Raw genomic sequence first — 22,585 nt, 5'->3', positions numbered from 1 at the left:
ACGTTCTTATTTCAGAAGGCTATAAATACATGAGTTTCCAGTTTCTTCAACACACAGTTTTTCCGATATTCCTCTTTAATCAAACTTTCTGGGCACTTAAAATAACCTTTTGCTGTTCTATTATCTTCGACCTTGAGTGCACAGGTTCGAAGGCTTCTGTGTTAACCTTGGGGAGCGACCGAAATTACAGATTGCACCTCGGTCTGCCGAAATCGCTTTCAAAGCAGTGGCAACCGCCACGGCACAGCTCGATTTCTGTTCATTCCAATCGTATTTTCTGTAACCCTTATATAGTTTCTCTCACATGTTTGGTTAGAATTGAGAAAATATTTATTGCAAGTAACTAATTTCTATCAACTAATGACAACAACAAATCTCTCTCCACGTATATATATATATAAGTAGTAGATATTAACAATTAAACTAAAGAGACACATAGTTAAAGGCACTCATTTTCAGGCAATTGGTGTTTTAGTTTGGGCAATGTGATTGGCATGAAAGCTCCATGAAAACCATAAGGGACTCTACTGGGCAATGTGATTTTGGCCACCGGTTCACTGCTGAAGTTTTTTGTGTCTATTATATATGCCTGCACGTGCACCAAATGCATTTACGTAATTTTATATAATTTAATTTATATAAATTGGTATTAGAGATTGAGAACACTTACTTTAGAGATATTAGTATCTTCATTATGTACAAAAGTGATGATCCAACCATCATCTTCATCAGCACCTGTTTTAGGAACAAAAGCAGCTCCGGTGCAGAATGTGTTTTTATCAAATTTATGGTACTCCACCTTAATTATTTCTTCAAATTGGTTATCTCCCTACCACAAATTAACATATAAATTCAGTTACATTATATACTTAAACTTTAAGAATATATCTGATTAACCCCTGAATTACCAAATTGCAGTTTTGGTGTAGCTCTTCAAAGTATAATTTGGCTAGACCTCCATATTTTGCCATCCCTGGAAATGATTTTTTTTTTTTTTTAAAGTTAAGATTCTAATAATTATAGGTAGGCACTTTGAAGAAGAGACATATATATATGGTATACCTGAGATAGAGCTGGCCTGAGAATGAAGAATTTGTGTGTATCCAAATCGATTCTTAAGACCAGTGAAAAGTCCATTAATGATAGGAAAATCCATAGAAAATTGAAAGCCAGAGAGATATGTTTCCTTAACCTCTCCAGTTTTCATATTTAATCTCCATTCATGACAACGACTGAATAATGATCCTTCTGCTTCTTCTCCATTTGTAGAAGAATGTTGATCATTAATATAGGGGTGCTTAAACCTAGTCGAAAACCAGTGGTGTTTGTTTAAGCCCATATCAGGTCCAGGTATTATTGAATCAAGTGCCTTGCACCCCCAAACCACAACCTCATCATGATTATCCTCGAAACAATTTAGGATGTGGAAAATACAATAAGGTTGCACATCAAACCATCTGATTGACTCACCATCTCCATAGCGAGGCATTATTCCGATTCTTGCATATTCTTCCCTGTTATACTTTATTAACCTGCATTACTATTGCTATTCCATCAACATTTCATATTGTTATATAACAATTTCAACTTTAAATCAAAAAACTTACGGGCCACCTCTAACAAGCCTTTGTACGTCTAATGTGAGTGGAAAATCCATTATCACATTGTACCTGCATGCATTTCCACCCTTGGATTACATTAATGGCTACAATTTAACTCATTATCTTATTAAGTTAATCCATTACCTCTCAGTAACCCCGAGATCGTGACAAAGGGTGCACCTATTCAATTTGAGATCCACTTTATGTATCAATCTCTTTCCATCAGCTGATTATTTCAACGAATAACTCATAAATTCATTTCATTCACCATTCAACTTAACCAGTAGTATTCGGTCATAAACATTACGTATCAACATCACAAATATGAGAAGTTATACCATGTTATGTTATGGGATTCACCACTTAGGATTTACCAATGAAAACACACAATTTTAAAAGTTATGTGTGGGATTCACTATTGCGGGCGGAACCCACACAAATGGTGTTGAGAATTACAAATAGTATACCTACTTAAAACTCCCATAACATAGTATAAAATGTCCAAAAATAGACATGTGTAGCAAGCTGTTAAACTAAATTGGTGGCTAAAATTCATTTTGGATCAAATCAATCTTACAAACCAAATTTAAGGTGCAAATTGACCTTTATCCAAAATTATATTTTCATAATGCAGAAGAACTTATATAAGAGTATGTACCTGAAATTACTCCTAATTCAAGAAAAGGTTTAGTTCCATCCACCCCTATTATAACCAGTTCTCCTGTGTTTGGAGCTCTCTGCAACATCAAAATAAAAAATTGCATCAGTTGATATTAATTACCTTAATTATCTTAGTTTGAGTGCTCTCTCTCTATATATAATTATAATATGATTAGTAGAGAATAAACCTTGGAATGGCTAGTAAAAGGTCGATTCCAGGATCCATTGACATCCCAATTTCCTAATGTTTTGAGGGTGAGGATGTCAATTTCCTGAGGAATATGATGTTCAGCAATTGAATAGAACTTGCCACCATGCTCAAACACATTTGTGTTGCTCAGATATTTGTTCACTTTTCCGAATCGCAACTGGATATGATATAATAAAATTCTCATTAATTAGATGATACATACAAATGGGGAGATTATATATGATCAGTTAATCATGCTTAGTGTTACCATATTGAGCAAGTAAGCTGAAATGATAGCTGCTGAATTGCCTTCAATTGCAGGCAGAAATAATGGCTTGTTTCTTTGTTTTTCTATCTTCAATGTCTCTGTTTCCACATATCTATTAGTGTAGTACACACTCCAACTTCCAATTTCATCACTAGCTTTATCAAAATATAAAGCATGAACCATTCCTTCTCCTTCTACCCATATCTCATTTGATGTTCCGAATACCGACACTGCCGATCTTAATCCTCCGAATAATGGATTTGGTCCTGCAAAACAGATGATTTTTGTTTTGAACAAGATGAGATTAACCTCAGCTCCATCTTCATCTTGAGGGGTATGCTATTATAGAATTGCATGTGATGTAGCTGATTCTATCCTTATCTTAGCTGTCATTTGGAGGGAAATTCTGAATCATTTTTCTTTGAATCAAATACGAAATGTCTATTTCATTGACATTTAAAAGTGTATTTTTTACAATTTGAAAAGAAGGTTACTACAATGTAAAATAGTAGTAATTTATTGTAAGTAGTTGTTTTGTTGAATTGGCCTTTTCCAGGATTATGAATCTAATTAGGATGAATATAAAAAGTTGTGTCTCATTAAGCCAATTCTTTCAATTGTATTGTAGGTATGTCTATTCAGAAGAAAACAAGTACGTAATATAAAGATATATAGAAGAAACAGAGCAAAGGTTAAAATGGAGAAGCAGTATCCGTTTGGATTTTGGAGAAATATTAATAGCTAAAACCATAAATCCAGTTCCAGAAGATGTATGCATACCATTTCTTATATAGACACCCTCTGAAAAATCATCTGGAACATTCCCTTCAATTTGGGTGACTACAACTACTTCCTTCAGTTCATCCACCGGAGCAAAGTTACTCTGCATTTGCATACTCAGTATATGAAATTTGAATCAGTATTAATACTAAATCTCCTGATCAAATATAGCTACCTGGGATGGTAGCAATGGTTGATGAACAAACTGGAACATGGAATCAACAAAAGCATCCAATAGTTTCAAACAAGTGTTTTTGGCAGTTTTGGAGACATCCAGTCGAAGAGGAAAAAGCTGCACATCTCTCGGCAACGGCACCTGCAATGTAATCAATGAATAGGCCAAACAAAAAACAATTCAGAATTCAGAATTCAGAAACAGAAAAATAAAGAGAGAGATGAATAATTAAGTTGCGGACCTTGATCGAAGAAGAGAAGAGCGTGGATTTGAGAGTAGAAAATCTGTGAAAAAGGGAGCAATTGAGTTGAAATGGAAATGGGGAGGACATGGACATTGTGGAGAGGAAGTACGGCTTCTTCTTGTGCTCTTCCAGTTGTTGACATGACAACCTATAAATAATGACTTGATTCCCAAAATTGGAATTGATATGTCCAATCACTTTCTTAATCAAGTCAAACGGATTTTACAATCACCTCTTCAAATTGCTGACGCTCCTTTTACAGAAAAATAAACGAATATCCCCTCAACTTTTGTTATCCATAATCATATAAGGGACAAATTTAATTCTATATATTTTTTTTTGATGAAATTTTATATTTTTATTAAGAGTGTTAATCTAGTCTTCTAACTAAAAAAAAAGAGTGTAACCATGGTTCAAAAAAAAAAAAAAAAAAATATATAACATATATGATAATATTCCTTCCAATTTTAAATCTAGGTAATGAATCACGATGATCTCACTGTCCTATTTGGTTAAATATTTCAAAAACTTTATTTCATATCATGTTAAACTATCAATTTGCAATCACCATTTGGAAGGCAATTTCAAACGTTTTTGGTTGTCGAATTCATTATCAACATTCTTTATTGCGATTAGTCTTCAAAACAATGGAACATAATTTCAAACTTCAAACTGGCACCTTATGGACATCAGCGATTGTTTCTGCTATTTGGCTTATTTGATATACTAGAAATGATGCTATTTTCCTAATATCTCTTCAGTGTTTCGGAAACTCTAGAACTTTATCAGAGAAGTGGATTTAGTTTATATTGGAGCCTCTAGCACCTCTACGGTAGATCGTCATATTTTGGATCAGTTATTGTTACCTTGTCGTCCGCCTTGTGCACCATATGTTATCATGGTTCGTTGGAGAGCACCCTCCTTTGACTGGATTAAAGTAAATACTGACAGGTCGGCTTCTGGTGCTCCGGACGCAACAGGAAGTGGGGGTATTTTTCGAAACTGTAGAGGTTTTCCTCTTGGTATGTTCTCTTTTCCGATCTCCTCTTTTGTGTTTCTTGTTGAACTGCGAGAGATCATTTTTGCTATTAATTAGGCCTGGGATAGAGGTTGGCATAAACTTTGGTTGGAATCTGATTCAACCTTTGTTGTGGATCTGTTTAAGTCAAAATCTTCTATCGTTCCTTGGAAAATCTGTCATGGCTGGTTGGCATGTCTTCACCTCTGTTCGCAGATGCTTGTCACAATGTCACACATTTACAGGGAAGGTAACCGAGTCGCTGACGCTCTTGCTTGTCATGGTCTCACTGTTGATCATTTAGTATGGTAGGACATTGTTCCTAATTTTTGTATAATATTTGTGTCAGATGACATTTTAGGCCTCCTCAGTTATTTAATCTTCAGTTTTCAAATTGATTGGATAACTTTTTATTTTCTTGTTTTTTTTATTTTGGGCATGGTTTGGTTTTGTCCTTTCTGGTCTCCATCTCTAATAAAAAAAAGGCCTAACCCATGTCCAACCCCTTAAACTTGTAACTTTTTTTTCATTTAGCCACTTTAACTTTAGGTCTTCCCATTTAGCCACTTAAACTCAAGGCCTAACTCCTTCCCAGCCCCTTAAACTTGTAGCTTTTTTCATTTAGCCACTCTAACTTTAGGTCTTTCCATTTAGCCACTTAAACTCTAATATTGTAACTCTTTTGGCCTCTTTTTTCAAATCAAAATTTAAAAAATTACCAATTCGTCAAATGCAGTTATTAATTTATCATAACCAATTAAGTTATTAAACAACTAACCTCATAATTTGGACATCCATAAAACAATCTTCCCTGATTTGAGGGTTTTCGTGATACTTTAAGTGGTGAAATTTTACCGTTATAGTGGCTAAATGAAAAAAAGTTACAAATTTAAGAGGCTGGAAAGGCAACAAGTGACACGTAAGTGCCATGTAGGCTTATAAGGGCTAAAGGTGTCTCATTTGTTGAGTTTAAGTGGCTAAATGGGAACACTCTAAGTTTAGGTGGCTAAATGAAAAAAAGTTACAAGTTTAATGGGCTGGGAAGGGTTAGGCCTAAAAAAAAATTATAAATCAACTAATTTTTGCAGAATTACATATTTGGAACATAACTTTTGATAATTTATCAAATCGGTCCAAACTCTCAATATTGCCCATTTAGGAAAAAAAAAGCAATTAATTATGCAATCGACTCAGATTAAAATAAAGGTGTTAATACAAATTCTTATCCTTCTTCCCACCATACTCAACAATCTTACCCACATTATTTTCCATAATGGAACAAATACATGTGAAAATTTGGAATCTATCATTGTTCATGTTTTACTACTAATTATTCATGTTTTACTAGCAAAATTTTTAATCAAAATCTGAACCCCATTGACCATTTATATAAAATATTAGTGACTAAGGAAAGATTAAACAATTACATTAAATAAATGAGTTGACAAAAATTTTAATTTGTTATTAAAAAAATATGTCGCAATAAACTTTTGCTTATTAATTGATTAATTAGATACAGCATGCTTCTATTCTTGGTCTGTTGTTATTGAAACAGCATCTTCACCTTCTCATTACATCTTTATTCTGTTGCCTCATTACTTTATCACATAAAAGTCTATTTAGTCCTTCTAGTATTTAAAATTTGTCATTTGTCTTTGTATTATCATTTGATAACATTTGTATTCTCATATCTGACATTTAATCCATTTTGATGAATAGATTTATTAATTCTGCTTGCATAATATAATTTTTGACACGTGACATGTACACATACGAATTGTTTTAATTATTATTTCCATAGAAATTTTATATGTGAAAAATAAGGAAAAAAAATAATTTCTTATTTATACACATATGAAGTTTATATGGAAAAAAAAAACTTAAAACAATTGACATATGCACATGCCACATGTTAAAATTGTGTTATGCGAAAAATTTAATAAATCGGATAAATTATTATCCAAAATAGTGCAAATATCACATATGAGAATAGCTCAAGGAGCAAATGTTACTAAATGCACATAGGACAAATGATAAAATTTTAGATATTACGGAGCTGAAATAGAGCTTTAATCTAAGGGTGTACAATGAATTAATTTCTTGTATTTAGGTTACAATCCAACTCAACCCATTAAAAGAAATAATTTATTTTAACAACCAACCCAACCCATTAAATGTTGAATTTGAATAAATTGAGTTCGGTTGGGTTGGGTTGGTTATTAATTCAAATAATTTCATATATAAATTTATACCTAGTAAACATTGGACTCAATTAATGTACTTACAAATCTTTGTACGAAATAGAACGCAAATGCCATTAATTTTTGAGTTAATTTTGAAAAAAAATCCATGTGCTTTCACGTTTTTGTAGATCGGTACATGTGAGTTTTTTTGCTCCAAAACAAATGACTTGAAGCCTTTAAAACAGAACATCATTTTCGAGATTTTTTTCAGTCACTTTTTGATCCGCTTCTTTTTTTCTAGAATTCTAGATTTTTTTTTTGGAATTTCAGAAATTTCTAAAATTCCAGATTTCTAGAAAGAATTTAAGATTTCTGAAATTTTAGAATTTCTAAAATTCCAGAATTCCAGAATTTTTTTATTTTTAGAATTCTAGAATTTTCAAACTTCCAGAAATTTCTGAAATTCTAGAACTTCTGGAATTTCAAAATTTTGAAATTTCTAAAATTTCAGATTTTTGGAATTCTAGAAATCTTGAATTCTAAATTATTTTTAGAAATTTCCGAAATTCAATAATTTCTATAATTTTTGGAATTCTAGAATTTTCAAAATTCCCAAAATTTCAAAATTCTCAAATTTTCAAAATTCCAAAATTTTTGGAATTTTTGAATTTCTGAAATTTCCGAATTTTTGAAATTCTAGATTTTTGGAATTCCAATTTTTTTAAAATTCTAAAAATCTGGAATTTTTGAAATTCTAGAGTTTCTGAAATTCCAAGAATCTGGAATTCCAGAAAATTCTGAAGTTCTAGAAATCTGAAATTCTATAAAATTTTGGAATTTTAGAATTTTAGAATTTCTGAAATTCTAAAATATCCTTAATTAAATATAACCAGTCCAACCCAACTCAATCCATATATATTTTCATTCTAATGGTTTTATCTATTAGTTGGATTGAATCCAACCCATATAAAGAATTCATTGATTAGATGTGGTTGAATTTGTATTAAAATATTTGCATGTATTTTTTTTTTATTCTCTTAGTTTTCATTTAAAGTATGTGCAAACGGAAACTTTATTTATTTTTAAAACATAAAGAATGAGAAAAACTAAAAAATTAGAAGAAAAAAAGTGAAACAAAATGTGAAAGCCGCGAAAAACAAAAAAATAAAAAAAACAAGAAAAATAGAAAAAATGGTAAAACAAAAAAAATGATAAAACGAAAAAAATATAAAAAAACATGAAGAATTGAAAATTAAAATCAACTGATATGCAATTGAAATTGAAAATTAAAAACAAAATATCTGTGTTTTCTAATAATATATAAAATTAATCCAAATTGTCAACATTATGAATAAAATTGGTCATAACTGTCAATTTTATGGATAAAATTGCTCATACTTATGAATTTTATGGGTATTTTTGTGTCTTATCTTCGAATAGGTTGAACCTTATCCAATAAATTATCAACTTTTGTAAAACAAATTCAAAATTTTAATTATAACAAAAAGAAACCTAAGCCTCTTATTATTAGTTGGTTAATTTTTGTATACCCCTACTTTAATTCTTACTTTATTTCAGCTCAACTATCCACCCTAGATTTGCATCTTTAATTATTTATCAAAATTGTGAGGAAAAAAATTAGGGAAAAGTACGAAAATAAATCTTATGATTTAGATTATTTACAAACATAAACTCGGTGGTTTAAAAGTTGACAAACATATACCTTGTGGTTAATTTCGTTAGCAAAAACAGTCCAAATTAATTAACGTATTAAAAAAAGTCAAAATGACAGTTAAAATCAAAAGTCAAAGATATATATTTTTTTTATCTTTATATTTATTTCTTTTATAATTTATCTCTCCTTCAGCTCTCTCTCTCACCTCATTGCAAAAATAAAACCTCTATGCTAAAATAGCAACATGGTAATTAATTGGAGTTAAATGGTTGACCACCAAATCTAAAAATGATCCATCTTTGCATCCCGAGGACTAGTCTCGAGTTGCCATTGACTCAGATGAAGCAGCCATTTCATCTTTGTATCATCTTCCGCAGTATCCTTCCAATTCTCAGTTCCTATGTTATTTGAACTCCTTGGATCAATTAGCAGGTTGCTATTTTATAAAAGAGGTTTATTTTTGCAATTAGGTGGGAGAGAGCTTAGGAAAGAGAGAGCTTGATGAGAGATAAATTAGGTCTAATAATGGGATAGAAAAATAAAAATCAAATTATAAAAAATAAATATAATGGTCAAAACTTTGACTGACATTTTAGTCAGTTTCGTCTGTATTTGCTAACAGAATCAACCTCAATATACTTGTTTGTCAAGTTTTAAAACACATAGTTTGTGTTTGAAAATGACCAAAATTACAAGATTTAATTTTATACTTTTCCCCAAAAAAAATTATGCATTCAAAAATAGAAAAATGTAGTGTTTTTTTTATATTATAAATGGATAAGGTGGAAAAATATTTCTAATATTGATAACTAAGAGCAATTTTATATTTTATTTACACAAAAAATAAAGTTTTCTTAATGCACTCCTTAATATACACATTTCATGGAAGAAATTTTGTTTTAAGAAACTTTTTTCTTAAAAGAATCTTTTAGGAAACGTTTTTCATGTTTTTTCCTTCTTGATGCACTTCACTCCTAGTGGTTTATCTTCCCTATTCCACCGTCCACTTAGACTTTCCTGGAGTGAACCCCAGTATCACCTAGGGGAACCATCTTAAGGGGAACCAGTGGAACCATCTTCAGGGAGACTCCAAGGAAAACATCGTGAGGGAAACTAGAGGAACCATCTTGAGGGAGACCCCATTAGAAATATTTTGAGAGAAACTCGGGGGAACCATCTTGAGGGAACCAATAGGAGACCTGAAGTAAACCTAGTAGGAAATCATCTCATGAGGCCATTTAAATTTTTACACATTTTCGTTAGCCAATTAAGAAGCAAGGAAGTAAAAAAATGCAAGAATCAATCCATTTTGGAGATTATGGGAACCACATGTTACGCAAGACATGATGTGAAGATGGAGAACGTGACTTAGTAGAAACAATTAAGTTAGTTCTAGCATCTATAAAAGGCAGAAATTATGATGAAAAATCTCAACTCAGCATACACCCAAACAGATCTCTAGCAAATTTTCTCTATACTTCAACATTTTATATTTCTCAATTATTTCCTTAGTTGTAATTATCAAGCTCAAGTTCATTCAAATTCTCCGGTACAAGTTTATTTCAATTCAAGCCCAAGGTCATTCAAGTTTCCTAGTAAAATGTTATTTTATTTTATTCTTTGGTCATTTCTATAAGGTCGGCATCGTTTTGATAATCGATTTATTTGTAATTTTATGGTCCATTTATTCCTCATAGTCATTGGAATTAAGAAGTCAATAGGCACAATTTTATTCCATTGTTTGAGATACTATAATTCTCTGGCACACCCGCATTTTTTAGAAAAGAGGTAAACATCTTTAACATTTGATATCATACACATTAATCATATTACATGTGGCCCAATGAGGAGTTCCCTCCCAGACTGTAACTGTTAAATGCTTTATGGACCTATCAAGAAAGACACAAGGATACACACATTCTATCGGGGTCTTGTGCCTTGATTTAAGGAACCACAGTTAAGGCGGTACAACTGTTTTAGGTTGACAACAGAATCCAACCATTAAGCAGCTACCATGTGGGTTCCAACTCATCTAGGAAACATTTTAATATTCCTATAAATAAATGGTACACAACACACTAAAACGTAACATTCTTCTTATTCATTTCAGCTACATACTTTTCAGTATTATTCTCCTTCAGTTGGCTTAGGCATTAGAGTAGGGTTGCCGGTCCCCGACTCTATGATTATTTTTCTGTCGTATTTTAGGCACCAAAAGGACTCCAACAAGCTCGCTACAAATTATAACGCATCAACGTCCAAATTATGCAATTTTAACCATATGTTGGTAAGTTCAACTAATTTCAAACATCATTAACGGAAATCTCTCCTTAATAATGGATCATAATGTTATCTCAATCGTACATGTGTCATGTTACCACTTATCAGTAACAAATCACAAACGTATATATACATGTATGTTAGTGATGATTGTTTATGTGAAAAATCACCAGCTAATTCCAATCTTAGCTTTTGTGGATTCTGTTGACGTGCTAGAGAAGTAAGTTTCCAAAATTGGAATAAATAATAAATTATCAGCTTCTAATCAAAATACTTGTTTCGTTTTTTTGGAATTGTGTGAGCGTGCCATTAATTTTGTACAAAAATTACAAAATTATAAAATCTGAAATCTGACTTCTAATCAAGGATTGTGAAAAGCTTAAAGGACGAAAAAGCTTAAAGATTCGCAATTAAATCTATAGGATTAAGGTGTTGTTTGATAAAACTGAAAATTAAGTGCTGAAAAAATAAGTACTGAATTTTAAGTGTTGAATATTATAAGTGCTAAGAATATTGAATGATTTAATTTTTATAAAAATATTAGTTGATGATGTTTAACTTAAAATGTTAAGTTAAATATTTTGACTTATCAAAATAACTGGTTTTTAACTTAATTAACTAATTTAAGTAGTGAAGAAACAACCATTATCAAACGCATTTAAATTAAATAAGTGCTTAACATGTCAATTTAAGCAATTAAGTGGTTTATCAAACAAGAAGATTAATTGTATTGAAACGATACTGAATTGAAATTGAAGGAAATGCTTGAAAGCTTGAAATTGAATGATTACAAATATCACTATGCCAAAACCCCCTTTAGATGATGGTTAAAAACCATCGTCCCGCACGATATAAATCTGTCACAGGGCTCGCTGCCGTCTGTTGCACCTTCAGACGATGGTTATGTTCTGTCATGTGAAGCTACGATACATGATATAAGCCTAGTTTCGTACTGTCATATTAATCTTGTTACGATGCAGCTTTTTTATTATTAACGTCACCTTTAATGTCATCACATGACATACTAATAATTAAAAAGGTCAAGTAAATATATGGGAAATTGGCATATTGGTATTCGCGATGACATTTTTTATAATAATTTATGTCGTTGTAGCTTGTTTCAGATGACATAGGTCTTAATCAATCATGTCAATAAATTTATTTTCAGATGACAGATTCGTTTATTTTAATGTCTTTGTATTGTTGTTTAGATGATATTTTTTTAAACGTAAATGACACTCTTTAACTTCTTCTTCGAATGAATCTGGTAATGAAACATAATCAAATGAACAAGAATATATGTATATCAATGATTTTAAATTTATTGGAGACTAATGCTCATAGTCTGTTTAAATTTGTACTAGAAAAATTTCTGAATGTAATTAATATAAGGTAAAAACAATAAGCAATACATCTTCCAAATCTGTCAATCTTTCAAAAGGCGTGGTGTTGGAAGCAAAATCCAACTTGATTTGCATATATCTAAGTCATTATTAGGCCTAGAATCCCCAAGTCTTGATATCTGCAAAACCAAATGATGCTCATTAATTACGTACCATATACAAAGAGACCTAATAACTCTCATTTACCCTTTCCCCTTCCTAGACCTTTCACTTACCCACCCACAGTATAAATATGAAGCTTTTACCAATTCTCAAGAGTCCACAACCCAACACTATACTTACTCTAGTTATATCGATCATGGATAGACGTATAAGGGACCTCCATAGTCGTGTTGAGGCACAGATTTCCCTACTCCGGCATGAGGCACCTAGGTGGCTTCTCAATATATATGTAGGTCCTGACCGTCGTCGGCGATGGACTTTCGTGATGAAGGGCCCTCCAAACACCCCTTATGAAGGAGGTGTATTCATAGTCCATATGGACTTCTCTGTCGATTTTCCCTCCACACCTCTAGTTGTAAGAACATGAACTTATTAACACATAGTAAACAGTTCATATATATGCATATACACTCATGACATTATTATTATTCGTAGCTCATATTCAGGACCAAAATTTATCATCCTAATATCGGTCCTTTGGGGAATGTATCTATGCCCCAACTACTTGATCGCCCTTCCCATCATATTGCCATGGTAAGATGATGCTATAAATCTATGCATTTGTGATGAGGGCATCCGTTCCCCGAAAGCAGACCCGGAACCTAAAGACGAGACCCGGAGAGAATTGACCGAGGGAGACAAGATCAAGCGCGAGAAGTCGAGTACGCGGGGCGTGAAGAGCCCAATATCAGGGGAACAACCCAGCGAGTCTTGTACGCGGGGCATGCCCTCCGAGGCGCGGGGTGTGGAACAGGATTTCGAGGAGAGTTCCGCCCATGAGGTAAAGTACGCGGGGCGTACTATCGGGGACGCCACGCGTATGAATGCCAACGAGAGCCACCAAACTCAGAGACACAACCACGCGGGGCGTGAGTAAGGTTACACGGGGCGTACCTGGGTTGAGGAATACTTCCTCCCCAAGTCCTTCTTGTTAGGAACAATATCTGCCACCTTCTATTTTACTGTTTTGCCACTCAACTATTTACCACCTTGCCATTTACCCTAAGTACCTTATTATCTATCTTTATGTAATGCCTACCTTACCCTTATAGTTCCTTAGTTGTTGGTAACCCTAGGGGGGGGGGCTTTAGTCTTTAGTCTTTTAATTGAGAGGAGTATATATTCTCCTTATTTTGTAATGTTTGTTAACTTCGATGAATATTGAATTTGAAGCCTCCATTGGAGCAAGGATATCATCCTTTTGGGTTTATTCAACCTTCAAGTTTAGCTTGAAAAGATTGTATTCTTTGTGATTTTATGATTAAAACTCTCAGTCGATTTCATGCTACATCATTTGGTATCAGAGTCGAGTCGTTTTCCTTACCGGAGACTTCTTCTCGGAAATGGTTCAACCACGTATCACAAACGAAACCACCGGATCCATGGAGCAATGAGTTGATGTGCTAGAAGGCAACGTGAAACATCTAACGGAGTCCCTAAGAATGTTAGAGGAGAAGCACGACACGAGTACCCGAGATATTCTTCTCGCCCTTGAAGAGCTAAAGGTCGCAAACCGCAATACTCAAGCTCTTCTAACCGGAGGACCTCACCGATGGCAAGAAGAGCAAGCCCGACCTCTATATGACCGACAACCGACATCGCCACCACGGAGGACATATGCACCCCAAACTATAGACCCTCGGGTTCAGGAGGTAAGATGAACTAATCCTGTGAACATTAGGAATGTTGATAGTGATAGCGATGGAGATCTATTTGACGATTTTGAAATGCCTAAGATTGCTAAAAATAGGGGATTAGAATGGATGATGATGCTTTGAATGATAGGCATAGGAATGATATGCATGTGAATGATGTTGTTGGTCCCATGCATGTGCGTGCCAGTAATGTGGATGTTTTGAATGATGATGATGTAGGTGGTCACGGAAGGGGAAATTATGGGATGAATGATCCGTATGAGGGTCATGCCATTGATAGGGGCGGATATAGGGACGAAACGAATGGAAGGGTTGGGTATGGAGACGATGCTTTTAAATTGAAAGTTGATCTACCTTCATTTGGAGGGGAACTCGATATTGAGGGGTTCCTTGATTGGTTGCTTGAGGTGGAGAGGTTCTTCGACTGTGCGCGCATACCGGAAGATAGGAGAGTTCAGTTAGTGGCCTATAGATTGAAAGGGGGAGCCTCGGTATGGTGGGATAATGTGAAGGAAGAGAGAAGAAGGGGAGGAAGGGAGCCGATTAGGTCTTGGAGGAGGATGAAGTCGATGATGAGAGAACGGTTTTTGCCGCCCGACTACGAGCAGTATATCTACAGCTCCTACCGGAGTTGCTCACAAGGGGCTAGGAGCGTGCATGAGTATACTTCAGAGTTTTTAAGGCTTTCGGCAAGGGCTAACTTGTCGGAAACCGAAAGCCAAAAGACTTCAAGGTATCTAGAGGGGCTACGGTATAACATTCAAGACCGAATTGGGACACAAATGGTAATCCAGATTCAAGATGCAAGGAATCTAGCTTTGAAGGCCGAGTCTCAATTGAATGTTAGAGCACGTGATGGGTATCGGAGGCCGAGGATTGAGGAAGTATGTGAGGAGGGAGAAGAGTCCAAAGGGGTGGACAAGGAAAAAGGTGGTGCTAGTTCAAGTGGCACTAAAGTCTTGAGTGGGGGGAAATCACCTAGCGGAGATGTGCGACCCTTTAGGACAGCCGCCCCTCCTAAGGGCAACAACTCGTACACCAAACCGGCTCCGTTTAAGTGCTTTCGGTGCAACGAACCGGGCCACCGCTCAAATGAATGTCCAAGAAGGAGGAGCGCTAATATGGTTGAGCGGTACGAGGATGATGAGTATAGAGGAAACAATGGGGTGTATTGTGAGCCCGTGGATAGCGGATCATCCGGAGATGACCGGGGAGTTCATGTCGTGAAGAGAGTTCTTATGACGGTAGAACAAGAACATGACCCGAGGCACCAATTGTTTAGGACTAGAGGTCTAATCCACGGATTGAAATGTGAGTTGATTGTAGATGGCGGAAGTTAAGAGAACATCCTTAGCAACGCCGCTTTGAGTAAATTCGGCTTAGTGCCCGAGCCACATCCGAATCCGTATTGAGTGGGATGGATTAAAGAGGGGGAGAAGCTTAATGTCACTCACCGGTGCAAGGTTCCTATCTCTATCGGGGCCTACCAAGATGAGGTTATGTGTGATGTGGTTGATATGGATGTGTATCACTTGCTTCTTGGGAGGCCTTGGCAATTCGACCGGGATGCCTCACATGCGGGAAGGGACAACACATACACTATATTCAAAGATGGGGCCAAGTACATTCTCACATCGTTGATGGGTCCTGCTAAGGGAGAAAAGAAAGCCTCCTTGATTATGTGCCCTAGCCGAGAGCCAACGCCGCTAGAAGATACAAGCGTTGGGCAGCCCGTCGGATTGCTAGTAACGGGTAACCCGAGCCAAGAGAAGAGTATTGCTAATGGGGTGAGCGAAACATCAACCTTGGGAGTGAGTCATCCTTGTTCTATCATTGATTTGGGGTCCAAATCTTTAAAAGAAGGAGAGTATGATGAGGGCATCCGTTCCCCGAAAGTGGACCCGGAACCTAAAGATGAGACCCGAAGAGAATTGACCAAGGGAGGCAAGATCAAGCGCGAGAAGTCGAGTACGCGGGGCGCACGTAAGGGGGCACGGGGCGTGAAGAGCCCAATATCAGGGGAACAACCCAGCGGGTCCTGTACGCGGGGCGTGGAACAGGATTTCGAGGAGAGTTCCGCCCAGGAGGTAAAGTACGCGGGGCGTACTTCCAGGGACGCCACGCGTATGAATGTCAATGAGAGCCACCAAACTCAGAGACACAACCACGCGGGGCGTGAGTAAGGTTACGCGGGGCGTACCTGGATTGAGGAATACTTCCTCCCCAAGTCCTTCTTGTTAGGAACAATATCTGCCACCTTCTATTTTACTGTTTTGCCACTCAACTATATACCACCTTGCCATTTACCCTAAGTACCCTATTATCTATCTTTATGTAATGCCTACCTTACCCTTATGGTTCCTTAGTTGTTGGTAACCTAGGGGGGGCCTTTAGTCTTTTGTCTTTTAATTGAGAGGAGTATATATTCTCCTTATTTTGTAATGTTTGTTAACTTTGATGAATATTGAATTTGAAGCCTCCATTGGAGCAAGGATATCATCCTTTTGGGTTTATTCATCCTTCAAGTTTAGCTTGAAAAGATTGTATTCTTTGTGAGTTTACGATTAAAACTCTCAGTCGATTTCGCGCTACATCAATTTGCCTATGTTTGGGGTCTAATTTATCTATTCATATGTTTGGGGTCGAATTTATATATGCATTTTCTAGCTGTTGTGGCATATTTATGGAATGCTAATAGAGCCCTTCATTGAGGGGCCATTTCCTGACCGAGAGCGAATTGCTAAACGATATATCAACAACATGGCAGGTTATGTAGCAACTACCAGGAGATGGACTGAAGAGCATACAAGGGAATGATGATGTGCGAATAGCAAGCAAGGGGGGCATGTGTTGGTGTTTAGTGTCCTATAGTCAATTGTTTTAGGATATAAACCAGTTGTAAATGAATTGTTCTTTTTATATCATTTGTTTTAATAAGATATGGTTTTCAAACTATATAAAGGCAATTACTTTTAAGAACTAAATAAGTCTAATAAAAGGAAATCCCTGAGTTTATTTAAAGTGATTATAAAATGTTCATACAAGCATGAAGTGAGACAAAACATTACAATAAACTAATAAACTTAAAACCACCCCAAGTCAAGTAATATGTTTTGAATATGGATTGACATAATACTGTAGAGACTTGCATGTAACAATGTTTTCTGTCGAGACAGAGAGCTGATCTCACAAGCTTCAGATATGTGGATATCTGGACAGTTACATTAATCCAGTGAAGGAGTTCATTAGGATTGGGGACCTAACTTGAGATAACAGCATGGATGGATTTATCCTGTGTCACTTGTTCATCACATTGGTATTAATAGGTATAAGTAATCCTCAGACTCAAAGGAATGTCAATTAGTGATTATGGATTATGAAATGTGATACTTTGACTTTGTTCAACCACGATCCATAACAGAGATGACTCTGGGGTGTGTGCGGGCAGGCGTTGGGTATCATATGAAGTAATTGCAGAATAGTTAATATGATGAGGGTATCCGTACCCCGAAAGCGGACCCGGAACCTAAAGACGAGACCCGAAGAGAATTGACCGAGGGAGACAAGATCAAGCGCGAGAAATCGAGTACGCAGGGCGCACGTAAGGGGGCACGGGGCGTGAAGAGCCCAATATCAGGGGAACAACCCAGCGAGTCCTGTACGCGGGGCGTGGAACAGGATTTCGAGGAGAGTTCCGCCTAGGAGGTAAAGTACACGGGGCATACTACCGGGGACGCCACGCGTATGAATGCCAACGAGAGCCACCAAACTCAGAGACACAACCACGCGGGGCGTACCTGGGTTGAGGAATACTTCCTCCCCAAGTCCTTCTTGTTAGGAACAATATCTGCCACCTTCTATTTTACTGTTTTGCCACTCAACTATTTACCACCTTGCCATTTACCCTAAGTACCCTATTATCTATCTTTATGTAATGCCTACCTTACCCTTATGGTTCCTTAGTTGTTGGTAACCCTAAGGGGGGGCCTTTAGTCTTTTGTCTTTTAATTGAGAGGAGTATATATTCTCCTTATTTTGTAATGTTTGTTAACTTTGATGAATATTGAATTTGAAGCCTCCATTGGAGCAAGGATATCATCCTTTTGGGTTTATTCAACCTTCAAGTTTAGCTTGAAAAGATTGTATTCTTTGTGAGTTTACGATTAAAACTCTCAGTCGATTTCACGCTACATCATTTGGTATCAGAGCCGAGTCGTTTTCCTTACCGGAGACTTCTTCTCGGAAATTATTCAACCATGTATCACAAACGAAACCACCGGATCCATTGAGCAATGAGTTGATGTGCTAGAAGGCAATGTGAAACATCTAACGGAGTCCCCAAGAACGTTAGAGGAGAAGCACGACATGAGTACCTGAGATATTCTTCTCGCCCTTGAAGAGCTAAAGATCGCAAACCGCAATACTCAAGCTCTTCTAACCGGAGGACCTCACCGATGGCAAGAAGAGCAAGCCCGACCTCTACATGACCGACAACCGACACCGCCACCATGGAGGACATATGCACCCCAAACTATAGACCCTCGGGTTCAGGAGGTAAGACGAACTAATCCCGTGAACATTAGGAATGTTGATAGTGATAGCGATGGAGATCTATTTGACGATTTTGAGATGCCTAAGATTGCTAGAAATATAGGGATTAGAATGGATGATGATGCTTTGAATGATAGGCATAGGAATGATATACATGTGAATGATGTTGTTGGTCCCGTGCATGTGCGTGCCGGTAATGTGGATGTTTTAAATGATGATGATGTAGGTGGTCACGGAAGGGGAAATTATGGGATGAATGATCCGTATGGTTGAGAGATACGAGGATGATGAGTATAGAGGAAATGATGGGGTGTATTGTGAGCCCGTGGATAGCGGATCATCTGGAGATGACCGAAGAGTTCATGTCGTGAAGAGAGTTCTTATGACGGTAGAACAAGAACATGACCCGAGGCACCAATTGTTTAGGACTAGAGGTCTAATCCACGGATTGAAATGTGAGTTGATTGTAGATGGCGGAAGTCAAGAGAACATCCTTAGCAAAGCCGCTTTGAGTAAATTCGGCTTAGTGCCCGAGCCACATCCGAATCCATATCGAATGGGATGGATTAAAGAGGGGGAAAAGCTTCATGTCACTCATCGGTGCAAGGTTCCTATCTCTATCGGGGCCTACCAAAATGAGGTTATGTGTGATGTGGTTGATATGGATGTGTTGCTTCTTGGGAGGCCTTGGCAATTCGACCGTGACGCTGTTGGAATTTAGTGTCCTAAATACAATTGTTTTGGATATTAATATTAATGAATAAATTGTTTATTTGGTTATTTGTTTAATCAGATATATAGCATTAATATGTAACTATATATAAAGGCACAAATCTTTCACAAAGGAAGTAATCCTAAGTTTATTCAAGTAGTTATAAAGTGTTCATACAAGCATGAAGTGAGACTATACTTTATAATAGACTGATAGACTTAAAGTAAACTCAAGTCAAGTAATATGTTATAGGGATTGGCATATTGCTGTTGAGACTTGCATGTAATAGTGTTTTCTGTCGAGACAGAAAGCTGATCTCACAAGCTTTATATATTCTGATATCTAGACAGTTACATGGATCTGATGAAGGAGTTCATTAGGATTGGTACCCGACTTGAGATAACAGAATGGAATGATTTATCTAATGTGTCAACTGTTCATGTCATCTGTATTAGTAGGTATAACTAATCCTCAGACTCAAACATTCATTAATTAGTAATTCTGGATTGCGGAGTCTGATACTTTGATTCTGTGCGAGCACGATCCAATAGGTGAGAGCCTAGGGTGTGTGAGAGCAGGGTTGGGTATCACGCGAAGTAATTACAGAATGGTTAATGTCAGATTGAGCATTCATCACTCTCGATAAATGGGAGATATATCCAAAGGGCCGCTTGTGGTGAATTGACTGAAATCCTTGCATGGTGATACAGTTAAGAGTAGAAATAAACATTTCACTTAACTTATCTTTCAGAGTGAATTCAACCTGTACAAGTAAAACCAGACTCTTCGTTATATGTAACCTTGATACGTTCCATAGTTATAAGGAATTGACCGAAAGGATATAGTTGATGAAGGATCGTATTATACTGTACCTAATACAGAAAGGTTAATGTCAGTTATCAACCTGACTTCTTAATTGCTCTGGGGAATATCATAGGTTCTGCTAGTAACAACTCTCGACGGTATTCCGTTATATATATGTTGGAATTAATCGTGATGAATAATTTCAAATGATATATACGACTAGTGGCAATAAAGAACCTAATGGGTCGCATATGGGACTTGGAATCGGAGGACGAAAATGTAACTAGTGGGACATACACATATGGGCCGAAATTTACATTAATTTAGGGATAACTTAATTTGATTAATAAGTATAACTTGATTATGGTTATCAATTAAATTAAAAGATTATCTGATAATATTAATTAGAAGTTTTATGTGATTAAAACTTTATTTAATTATCCCTAACATTAATTAATTATTAATTTGATTAATAATGATTATCTAGATATAATTAGTTATTATTTAGATAATAGTAAAGTGTTTATTTAATTATCTAATTAGGAATCCTATTCCGAATAAGATTCCAATTATTTAATTACCTAACACAACTGTGATTAAGGTTAAGAAAAGTCTATAAATAGACTCCCCTAACCCCTAAATTTCGACACACATAAACTAGAAGAGGAGGAATCGTTCCGTCCTTCGTCTCGGCTAATTCACTTTATTTCTTACTCCCTCTTTGATCTCGTATCGATTTCTGTTAGAGGCAATCATTGCGATTGCTATTCATTGAAGGTTGATTACTGATTATCTTTTGGTTTTGTGTTGAATCAAACGTTCGTGGTTCACGAGTTGATAATAACAAGTTGTGGGCACTTCGTTTGCAACGGTAGATAGTTCATCAATAAAGGTATTACTATTTATCCCTCTTTATATGAAATAACAATTAACAGATCTTGGAAAAGGGAAATAGATAAAATAGATAAAATTTTATTATTCCGCTATGCCTAGGCTTGTCTATTTTCCTACATTGGTATCAGAGCCTATGTTAATCTGTTATTTCATATATGTAAATAAAATAGTTTTTCAATCAGATTGAATAGATTTATTGTTAGGTTAAATTAATTAATCGATTAGTTCAATTAACCTAACGATAAATAAGTTTTGATTACTTGTTAATTAAAACTGATTATGCATAGTTCCTCATTATTTTGGTTGATAATCGTTTTTTAAACAAAATCTAAAAGTTTTATAGTTAGATAATTAAAACGTTTTGTTTTATTAAATCTAAAAGATAAAACTGTTTTAATATTCTGAAAATTGTTTTGAAATTGTTTTAGAACAATTATATATATATATATTTATATTTAAAATAATAAAAAAAATTAAATACGAACAGTCGTTCGGAGTCGCTGCCGCGAGGCAGCAACCCCGAGCGGCTGTCCGGGTTGGTTGCTGCCTTGCGCAGCAACCAACAATGGGGGCGCCGCTGCCGTAACAGCAGCGGTTCCCCCGCGACTTGCTGCTGCCGCGAGGCAGCAGCTGTTACGGAGGGCGGGCCGATTAAATCGGCCCGACCCGAAGGGTACCGTTTTAAAAATTATTTTTAAAAGCAGGCCCAGGTTTTATATATATATATATATATATATATATATATATATATATATATATATGTATATATATGTATATGTTTCAGAATATAATAATTTGTTTTGATTATCAAAATCAATTTATTTAAAAGTTTGTTTTACCTAAATATTTGATATAAGTAATTCAAAGTATTAAATGAATTATTCGAATTAATTAGGATATGCATAATTGAAATTGGATGAAAATTAATTTAAGTTGTTAATTTGATTAACTTAAATATTACATAAATAGTTTGTGTAATCAACCAATTAAATTAAATTTAATTGAGTCTATGCATGTTTGGCATTATGGACATATTAGACCCTCTTTAATAGTTATTTAGTCTTTTGGTATTTAAATAGGACCTGCGTGTCCTGCCTTCTCTTACTCTCTATTGTATTTCTCTTCTCATCCAAATCCCTTCAAGTAAATTGAAGTTTCTTTGAAATTGAATATTGTTGTAATTCAAGGCGCCAAGGAGAAGACGGAGGACCCAAAGAGAAATATGTAATAGTTAGTATTTCCCTAGGGTGACCCTTTATTTCGTTTCTGGCTCAACGGAATAAACTTAGAGATATGTCCATAATTGTCAATGTTGAATGTATAAATGTTT

General features: G+C 35.5%; 1 protein-coding gene across 1 annotated transcript; it reads right to left on the bottom strand.

The window, feature by feature from the left end:
- Positions 1 to 301: 301 nt before the first annotated feature.
- LOC136203043 (carotenoid 9,10(9',10')-cleavage dioxygenase 1-like) lies at positions 302 to 4,098 on the bottom strand. Its single transcript, XM_065994081.1, has 12 exons — positions 3,916 to 4,098; positions 3,675 to 3,815; positions 3,500 to 3,602; positions 2,720 to 2,985; positions 2,450 to 2,629; positions 2,260 to 2,338; positions 1,746 to 1,827; positions 1,608 to 1,670; positions 1,063 to 1,532; positions 909 to 973; positions 671 to 829; positions 302 to 589 (listed from the first exon to the last, which is right to left on the bottom strand). The coding sequence occupies exons 1-12, from the start codon at positions 4,009 to 4,011 to the stop codon at positions 440 to 442; spliced, it is 1,854 nt and encodes a 617-aa protein (XP_065850153.1). The 5' UTR covers positions 4,012 to 4,098; the 3' UTR covers positions 302 to 439.
- Positions 4,099 to 22,585: the final 18,487 nt, after the last annotated feature.

This window comes from Euphorbia lathyris, chromosome 8 (genome assembly GCF_963576675.1).
Source record: "Euphorbia lathyris chromosome 8, ddEupLath1.1, whole genome shotgun sequence".
Lineage (NCBI taxonomy): Eukaryota > Viridiplantae > Streptophyta > Magnoliopsida > Malpighiales > Euphorbiaceae > Euphorbia > Euphorbia lathyris.
Note: the sequence above shows the minus strand (reverse complement) of the source record. Positions and strands in the feature narration are given on the sequence as shown.

Coding starts and splice junctions, on each gene's coding strand:
- LOC136203043 (XM_065994081.1), bottom strand. CDS start 4,011: ATGTCCATGTCCTCCCCATTTCCATTTCAACTCAATTGCTCCCTTTTT. Junction 3,603..3,674: donor AACCATTGCTACCATCCCAG/GTAGCTATATTT, acceptor ATGCAAATGCAG/AGTAACTTTGCTCCGGTGGA. Junction 1,828..2,259: donor TGAATTAGGAGTAATTTCAG/GTACATACTCTT, acceptor TGAAATAATCAG/CTGATGGAAAGAGATTGATA.